Genomic DNA, 10,082 nt, shown 5'->3' on the forward strand with positions numbered 1-10,082 from the left:
CCAACCCACTCAACTGGCCAAACGGGGCGGAGCAGACTGAATTTTTCAACCCATCTCAAAAGCGGGGCAGGGCGTGGCGGACTCATTTTTTGGCGGGTTGATAGCGGGCATAGGCGGCCCGAGACGAGTCAGTGTAAAATAGGCTCGGACTGACGGGGCAACCCGCCCAACCTGCCAAACGGGACGGAGCGGGCTGAGTTTTTGAGCCCATTTTTAAAAGCGGGACGAGCTAACTCATTTTTTGGCGGGTTGATGACGGGGTGGGGCGGAGCGAGGCGGACCGCCCACTTTGCCACCTCTAATTATGTCATCTAGTTATTAAAGAATGAGCCAAAATTAAATTAAGTGGAAACCAGAACTTTAAAACTGCCTTCACTTGAGCATTCCCACAAAAAGAAAAGTAAATGTACAACAAAGTCATAATTGGTGTACAACAAAGTCACAATTGGTGTACCACAATGATTATAATTCATTCATTTTTCTGATCATGTTTTCCCCTTGCTTTCACACATTGCTTCACAAGCTGTTTCAAACCCTTCTTTGGTCTCTTCTCCATTTTCTTCTCTTTTCTTTTCCTCTCTGCTCCCCACTCTTCCTCCAACTGCAAACATAGCTTTCATGCAATACATTAGACTCTATCAGATTATCATACACCTCAATGGCCAAGCCTTGATCGAAAGGTCAATAATCTTCCACGTGGACATACCTTTCGCATCCGATCCTCCACTTGGTTGAGCCTCTCTATCAGGGTTCCTTTGACTTCAGTCTCCATCATAACGTTCTCGATCGGACGGCAGCGCTTTTCCAAGCTCTTTGGGGAGAAATCAGCGGAGGACACGTGTTCATCACTTCGGCTTGTTGAAGTGGATGCACACGAGCTCTTTGGAGATCGACTGTACCCTCTAATTTCCTCCAATTGCCTTAACTGAAAATATTTTTATTTTTAATTTTTTGAATGAACCATCAAAATCTTTTTTTTTTGAGTAAATACTTTTTTTGTCCTCAGCAAATTTTATGATGCCCGCTTTAGTCTTTAGCGAATAAAAAGTCCATCGTGGTCCCTAAAAAATTCAAAATGAACTCCTTTTAGTCCTTTTAGGGACTAATATGAGTCTTTTTTAAATTTGTGAGGGACCACGATTTCAACTAAATTGGTCCATTTTAAATTTCTTAGGGACCACAATGGACCTTTTTATTAGCTAGGGACTAAAGCGGACATCGTAAAATTTACTGAGGACCAAAAATGATATTTACTTTTTTTTTAAAAGCTATGGCCCACTAAGATTTTCATACATGATTCCTTTTTATATAGTCTATTAAAAAATCCCTGTAATTTTCAACTTCAATTAAATCTTAGTATTGTTATGACTTCCTTTTTTTTAAAAAAAAATAGTTATTATCTTGTGAATAATATAAGAATTTAAAAATCCAATGTAATTCTTCGCTAAAGATTATTACAAATCTAACTTAAATTTGATAAACCAAATTCTTACCAGCTAATAACTCAGCTTGAATAAGATTTTTAGAATTACATTGACATAAAGAAATATTTTATATAAGTATGACATAATATAAAATATTTCTGCAGTAAAAATAAAAATATTAAACCCATAAATCTAAGCAAAATAAAGGTACTAAGATGGAACCACTTACCATATTATCCAAACGGTCAATCCTAGAGAGAATAGGTTCCTCAGTGGTAGCCATTTTCTATCACTTTCTCGGGAAACAAACGGATATCTTGCTCTCGCCCTTTTGTTGATACTCCTCGGAAATGAGTATATATAGAAGATGAAGAGTGAATATTTGATAATGATTCCATGGTGCCACGTGTCCAACTGTTACTGTGGGCTGCTAGTTGTATCTTTGGCCACGTGTGAAGATGACATGTGGCGTTTGATATGGTATGGTTTTGATGAGAATGATGATTCATTGGCTTTATACGTGGACACGTAATAGAGGCGCATGCAATGCATGAAATTGGTAGAGGACACGTGGCACTTCACGTGATGCTACCCTGCCAAGAATATTAATGTTCCTCGAAGATTGAAGAATTTATAAAATCCGAATAGAACTATGCTGCTTAATTTGTTTGTTTCGTTTTTGTTTGCTGGGGAGAAAAGTTAAGGTAGCTCCAATCCAATTACACATTCAACAATTCGTGTACAGAAGTTTATTACAATAGTTTATTTATTTATTTATTGATTCAGAAGTTATAAATATAGTTTATCTCCAAGAAGAAAAAGTGTATAGCCACATGGTTGCTGTCTTTTCTTTTTAATCAAATTGATAAATTGTAAAATTGGGATATCAATTCTGATGTGATCAGAGGTTGGTATTTGTTAGTCAAGGTTGGTTTTTTATTGTTTGATCCTCATATGTCACTTTTGTAAAGGGGTTAAATATTTTCATTCTTGACTTGTCATGAATTTTGGATTAGTTTCATAACAAAATTAAAGAATTAAAGGTTATGAAAATATCGGGAAGTATAATTAGAGTATGGTTAACTCAAAAAGAGAGAGTTGATTTTTTATTTGTAATTAATCTTTAGTTTCGTGTATTGGTTAACGTCACTTGCACTAGAATTTTACGCTAACTTTAAATTATTTTATGCATTCATATGGTTAAAATTATAAATTAGGCATGTATGATTAATTTAAAAAAACTTAAAAAGAGAAAACATGCTTTAATAAAAAGGACATAAATAACTAATTTAATAAAATTTGTTCCGAGTTCGTCATATGGGCTTAAATTAGAGTTATGATGTGGGGATAAAGTATATCAATCAAACTCAGAACATGCATATGACCCAAGCGTTAGCTAATGGCATCAAAGAGCCCTACCATGATCTCAATGATAAATTACCAGTAACTACCCACCACTATTATAACCGTTTATTAGAGTATATAAAAGAGGAGAAAACTCCATAATAGGGACACAAGATATCAGAGATTACCTATTAATGTTCGTCGAGAACAAAATTGAATTTTAAATATATAAAAAGGAATAAGATATTGTAACAGCCAACTAGCTATAGTGTTACTATCAATGTAACAACCAATTAGTGTTATTACCAATCAATTTCACTGTTAGATCGATTACGCTGATCTAACGGTTATATTTATTTCCATCTTTGTATGGTTATGATTCTCTCATATTTAATACTTTATATTTATTTTCGCCTTTGTATGATTATGATTTCCCATCTTTAATGTGAAAGCATTAAATTTAGGAAATCATAAGTATACAAATATGAAAATAAATATAACCGTTGGATCAGCATAATCAATCTAACGGTAAAATTTATTGGTAGTAACATTAATTGATTATTACAGTATCCTACCCTAATTTTTAATATTATAAGATTTGACATTAACAAGTAAATATTTATATTTAACGGTTGGATCAAAAGAAATGATAATTTATGTGGGTGTGTATTAAAATTTTTAATTTAATATTTTTTCTTCCTTTCCAGGTGAACTTCTATTATTAAACTCCTGTTTATCTGTTTCTATTAATATCAATTTAATGCATGTGACTTGTCACTCTCTTCTAGCAATTCTTTTGCACAATTTAATAGATCAATATGAAATGAGAATCAGAGAAGCTAAACAAGCAATACACCAACATAATACATGAGGAAGCAGAACTGATGCACGCAAAACAAATTTCTACAATTTTATTAATAATTTGCCTCCAAGCAAATACCTTCCCTTAATAATTTCATAATTGATCTCAATCTTGGCCTTGTGGGAGGAGAATTGAACTAGCATACATGATACTTATTAAGCACATCCTTAATAACTTTTTTCATACTGTCAAGGTCATCAACCAAAGCATTCATTGACTCAAACATCTTCTTGTAATCCATTTCTTCAGCCTTGTAATCCTCAGCTTCTTTAAACATTCTCTCAATTTCTTCGCTTGAGAGTCTTCCATTTTCATTTGTTATCATAATCTCTTTCTTGCTCCCGGTGGTTCCTTCCTGAGCAGAGACATTAAATATACCATCAGCATCTATACCAAAGCACACTTCGATATAAAGGCCACGGGGAACAGGAGGAACTGAAAGATGAAACAAGCCCAGCAAGTTGTTATCCCTGTCTCTTGTCCTTTCACACTCGAAAACTTCAACGGAAACGGTGCATTGAAAATCATTCCTGGTAAAGTATACTTGTTTCTTCTTTGTAGGAATTGCAGTGTTCTTAGGAATCACTACACTCATAAGATCTTAGCATCAGTAAGACACCTCTCAACAGCATCCATACACTTTCTAAAGAGGTCAATGTTTAGTTGCTCAAACTTTGCACGAGTGTTACGAAATGATGGTAATTCAGTTGACGTCAGAGAACTTAACAGGTGGGAGTGAGAGCATGTGTTCGATTCTTTTTCAATACCAAGTGGTTCACCATTCTGTTATCGAAGCCCTCTCCTCCGAGGTGAGTGTCTCCAACAGTGGCCTTAGCTTCTAATATATCATCCTTAATTGTGACAAGAGACACATAAAAAGTGTCACCACCCAGATCAAATATGAAAACATTTTGCTCTCCAACAAGTTTAGCTCTCTTTTGATGCTAATAAGCAAGAGCTGCAGCAGTGGGTTCATTGATTATCCGCATAACATTGAGGCCAGCAATGACACCAGCATCTTTGGTAGCTTGACGCTGAGAGTCATTGAAACAAGCAGGAACACTAACAACTGCATTCTTTACAGGTGACTTTAGGAATGTCTCTGCGATCTCACGCATTCTTCTTAGGATCATAGACGAGATCTCCTCAGCAACAAAGTGCTTTTCCTCACTCTTGTACTTAACAACTATAATGGGTCTGTCTTTAGTACCAGCAATGACTTTAAATGGCAACAAGTTCACATCATTCTGAACTGTGAAGTCGCTATATTTCCTTCCAATTAACCTCTTTGCATCTGCAACAATAATAAGGAAAAAAGAAAACTTTATAAATACACCTAAACATTTTCTTAGAATTAAAAATATCCCTAATTTTTTTTTTAATCAGTAAGTCCCTAACATTTAAAGTCCTCGTTGTACCCCTCCATGTTAACTTCAAATAATATTCTTGGAAAAGTGATATTGAGAATTTTATCTACCCATGTTTGATACAAAGATTGTGAAATTTTTTCCGAGAATCTGATTTTTCCATGATTCTGATATGTGAATATTTTTTTAAGGCAAAATATCATCGAAGAATACCACAAGTTGTTGGGTAAGGCTCATACTTCGCATGCTGATGATAGCCTTAGTTGTCGGGGTCAGCAGAAAGGCAACTGGAGTCCCGCTCCCAGGTGAGCGGGCTGGGGTCCGGGGGAGCCGCCCTGGCGGGGGTCCGGGGGGCAGCGGCCCCAGGCCCGTAGAGGCTAGGTACTGTTGTGGGCCTCTGTTTTATTGTAATTTTCTTAGCAGTTTGGGCTTGGGCCCATGAATAGCTGCTATTAGGGTTTTGTAATCCTATTTATATTTGCCTTGTAAACCGAGAGATTTGTAACGAGTGGCGGTGAGGTGAATATAGTACAGACAAGCTGGACGTAGCCTAAATTGGATAAATTGGGTAAATTAGGGTAAATCGATGTGTCTATTCTCTCTCTTTTCTTTTCGTTTTCGATTTGTGTGTAGTCGATTTCCAACACAAGTGAGATGGTATTCTTGGATTCCCAAGAGGTGGAAAAATATTTTGGCCTTCGCGCCAACGCCAAATATTTTCTTCATGCGCCAATAATGCGGTAATGGCACCACTAGTGCCAATAATGCAGTTTTTAAAATCACCTACATTCTCAATAATATTTAACAATCAATCAAAATGAAATCACAGAACTTGAGCCAACATTCTTGTTAATATTTTGGTTTATCAAACAATTTTTTGGTCACATTTTCCAAAAATTCACTTTCCTAACATATTTCTTGTAATCGTGATTCTCAAGTACAAAAAATTTTCTCCTCTACCCAACCCCCTTAAATTTTATTACCTTGTGATTACTTTATCCTCCAATCGTCTAAAAACACAAAGCAGCATAATTTTATTTCTACCTTAATTTCCCCCAAATATCAGAATTCCTTCATGCAAAAGTTTCTACATTATTTTTTCATCATGTTCCTTACGCGAGAAGGAAAATGGAAAATTATACCTATCTTCACCTGTTACAAAAATTAAAATTTCTCCATCTCAAAATCACAACTTATATTTTTTTTCTTTGATTTATCATGAATGTAGTTTGCTTATTAGGGTTTGAGATAAATTCTGTTTTTTCTTTTTTCTTTTTTGGGATTAGTTGATTTTGAATTCATGTTAACAAACAACTAGAGGGTTACCATGTGATAAAATTTAACACTCTTATTAAAAGTGGTGTTAGTGTTTTAAACGTTAAGTGGTAGGATTGATTAAACAAAAAGACCAAGGGCATTTTCAATTCTAAAAGACAACAGTTTACTGAAAATAAGTTATCTGCATTTACTTTCAAAACGATGTTGTTTTGGAATTGAAAGTTTGAAAAATTACACTTATAAAGACTATTATAACTCTGAAATAAATTAAAATTATAAAAATACTATAATTTTTGTCTCAAAAGGACATCTTATTGGGTTTAACTTAACTTATATATAGTAAATGCAGAAAAAACGAAGAATATTTATAAAGTTTTATTTATCTTCCTACAAACAAAGCAGATGAATAAGAAGAAGAAAGTCACGTAGGAACTGAAGATCAATTACCAAAGACAGTGCTGTATGGGTTGGTGACAGCATGATTTTTTGCAGCGACGCCAATCAACCTCTGATTGTCACTAAAAGCAACACAAGAAGGCGTGGTTTTGTTTCCTTGTTCATTGTTTATGATCTCCACTTGATAATTTTGCTTCTGCCATATTGCAACACTTGAGCATGTGGTGCCAAGGTCTATTCCTACAGTAAGTCCCTCGTCTTTTTTGGTCATTTTCCTTAGAAGGAATGAACAAAGTTCCGCAGAAAATTTGAATTCTGGATTTGGGAAACGTACAACATGGTTGAATATATATCTCGGGTTGGCTTTTATATAAGGAATATGAAAATTAACTTAACTCTGCCCATGCTTTAAACCGCTTAGATTCATGTAAATACCATAAATAAAATTTATTCTCTTTTTCTCAGAAGTCACGAGTCATCATTGTATCATAAAATGTCACGATTTATTCACCACCAATATCTTCTTTCAAGAAATTGAAATCCTTATTGGTTGATTAACATTTATATTTGTTGCTAATTATACTTAATTGAATATATTTACTGCCATAACAAACTATTATGTACTTTTCTATTTTATTTGGAAATAGATTATTTCGTGTTTTATTTAACATGATATGGTCTTATGAGAAATCATAATCATAGGTGAATTAACTGATGATTTTATAACTATCTATTTTAATATTTTTTCTTTCTTTTTTATTACCATTAATTTATCTTTATATATGATTATGATTTTCGCACATTAACATGATAGTGTTGACAACAAGGAGAAAAATCAAGGTGGCATATCTCCATTGGATAAATAATCTCTTTAATTTGAGCACCGGTTCTATGTATCGCTTAATAAATGTGTAGAAGACTAAAAAACTGCGTCTCTTTGTTAGCTAGTCATACAGCTTTTATTGTTTTTCCTTATTTTCAAGGTTTTGTTAATATCATTTTAACATTTCGTGACTTCTCACTTTCTTCTCATAGCTTTGAAATTTATAGAAAAAAAAAAAACAATTTCCTTTACAATGCACACATCTGATTTTTGGGGATCCCTGGTAGGTAAATTTTATATGCTAATTCAAAATTGCTCGTGAAAAATATAAATTTAAAATCCCTTGTGCTCTTTGATACCTTATGTCATCTTTAAAATCTTTAATTTTTAAGTTTTTTATCAAAATATATTTATAAATTTTGTGATAATTAAATAAATTCAAATAATAAAAATTAAATAAAAAAATACTTTTAGATTGAAATGGATTGAGTCAAAATAGAATGGTGCCGTTTGGAATATAAAATCAATGTCAAATATAATGGAAATTGATGTAAAATTGCTAATGGCATATATATATATATATATATATATATATATATATATATATATATATATATGAGTTCAGTGGATGTCTTTTAAAAAGACATAAGTTTGTGTTCTTTCAGTGACTTACACAAAGTCTTACGGGTAAGACTTTGTATAAATCTGGAAGGTTTTTTTTTTCACTTTACATGTCAGCGATGTGATTGAAAAGAGCAAAGAAGAAGCAACTTTTATGTACTTAGTGACCACCCGAAATTTTTTTGAGTATAAAAAAATGGAGTTGCCACCAATTTTATTTATTGGAAACCTATTATGTTAGCAAAAGTGATCTTTCAATCGAGGAATTTGCTTAAGGATGGCATGTCATATAATCAGTGGCAGACCCAGAAAATATTATTTAAATGCATTAAAAAAATATAAATAAGAAAAGAAAAAAAACTTCAACTTAACATAAAAAAATTTCCCAACATTTTTTTTAATCAAGATGATTTGTTGTTTGACATCATAAAATATCCAATAAAATATATGACATCTCATTCTATCCCACCATATTTCATTCATTTCCATTCCACCCCTCTTTACATATCTAACCAAAGCCTAATCTAACCAACATCATGCTTAACTATTATGCTTAAAAAAAAAAATCAAGGGGTTTATGTCCGCACTTGCGGACAGAGGCGCCCAAGCAGGTCAACCATTGCATATAATCAATGTCGTTGATCGTTGCATAGATTACAAGAAATTTAAAACAAATTTAATAAAAAGTAATTTAATTATAGAGAAATTGATAAAGTTAACTCTTATTTTGAAATTAAATCCACATTGTATAGAGTCTAAGATAACGTAGCTACATGAAGACTCTTACGAAACAAACAAAGGATGGTGAGCCTAAGCCATACAATCATCGTTATCGATCATCGCGTGGATTAACGAAAGTTTAAAATAGATTTATTAAAACGTATTTAAGTATAAAGAAATGGCAAGGATATTGTAACAATCAATTAGTGTTATTACCAATCAATTTCACTGTTTGATCGATTATGTTGATCCAACGGTTATATTTATTTCCATCTTTGTATGGTTATGATTCCCCATATTTAATACTTTATATTTATTTTCACCTTTGTATGGTCATGATTCCCTATATTTAATGTTTTCACATTAAATATAGAGAATCATGACTATACAAAGATGAAAATAAATATAACCGTTAGATCAACATAATTGATCTAACGATGAAATTGATTGGTAGTAACACTAGTTGGTTGTTACAATATCCTACCCTTAAAATAATTCTTTATTTTGAAATAATTTTGAAAATATTATTGAGCCGATAAATGTAAAGGCGCTCGATTCAACATTGGAGATGCTTGGAGGATTGTTGCCGAGGCTAATATGCAAGGTTCAGTGTGCAAGGTTCAGTGTGGGCCAAAGTAAGATTAAATCATGATAAAGAGTTGCATCATATGAAGTATGTTGATAAATAGCAATTAGGTTGGGTAAGAAGTGTTGCAGGCAGCCCTATGATGGTGTACTTCTTGAAGAGCAATTGGCTGTCTCTAGAGGTTTAGTTCGAGTCATTTTAAATTTCTGTTTTACTGCAATTGATGTTTGTAACAAAGGCTTCGCCTCCATTGATTCAATAAATTAAGTGTTGTCAACTTGGGGTTTCATCACATCCTCACTAATATCTATAGCTTTTAACCTAATAATAAAAAGTTCAATCCAACGTAAATTATTCATATAATTTACTAAAAAATAATAGGGAAATAGTTGTCTTATGTCACATGAGACAACTATCTTACGTTGCACACTCATGGAATTTTGTGCCCATTTTTTCTTTTTCTTTTATATATTTTTTAAAAATTATGGGCCCCACAAGATTAATAACTCCCAAAATAATAATATCATAAACAAGAGTCATGTCAAACCGATAACAAAGTGTCTGTCTGTAGGTGTAAAAGTTACCAGTTTTCTATTGCAACTAAATCAGAAGACAAAGTGAGGTAACACAAAATATACATACAAAGGATGTGATCATCCGA

The 10,082-nt window shown here is 33.0% G+C and overlaps 1 protein-coding gene and 1 pseudogene across 1 annotated transcript; both read right to left on the minus strand.

Moving 5' to 3' along the window:
* Nucleotides 1-449: 449 nt before the first annotated feature.
* On the minus strand, nucleotides 450-1,745 carry LOC133317329 (uncharacterized). The gene is made up of 3 exons (XM_061519192.1): nucleotides 1,654-1,745; nucleotides 707-925; nucleotides 450-601 (listed from the first exon to the last, which is right to left on the minus strand). The coding sequence occupies exons 1-3, from the start codon at nucleotides 1,705-1,707 to the stop codon at nucleotides 470-472; spliced, it is 405 nt and encodes a 134-aa protein (XP_061375176.1). The 5' UTR covers nucleotides 1,708-1,745; the 3' UTR covers nucleotides 450-469.
* A 2,021-nt stretch (nucleotides 1,746-3,766) lies between these two features.
* LOC133317333 (chloroplast envelope membrane 70 kDa heat shock-related protein-like) lies at nucleotides 3,767-6,942 on the minus strand (annotated as a pseudogene).
* Between the last annotated feature and the right edge of the window lie 3,140 nt (nucleotides 6,943-10,082).

This window comes from Gastrolobium bilobum, unplaced genomic scaffold, assembly GCF_033153095.1.
Source record: "Gastrolobium bilobum isolate Gb01-03AN ecotype WA unplaced genomic scaffold, APGP_CSIRO_Gbil_v1 utg12951, whole genome shotgun sequence".
NCBI classification, from domain to species: domain Eukaryota; kingdom Viridiplantae; phylum Streptophyta; class Magnoliopsida; order Fabales; family Fabaceae; genus Gastrolobium; species Gastrolobium bilobum.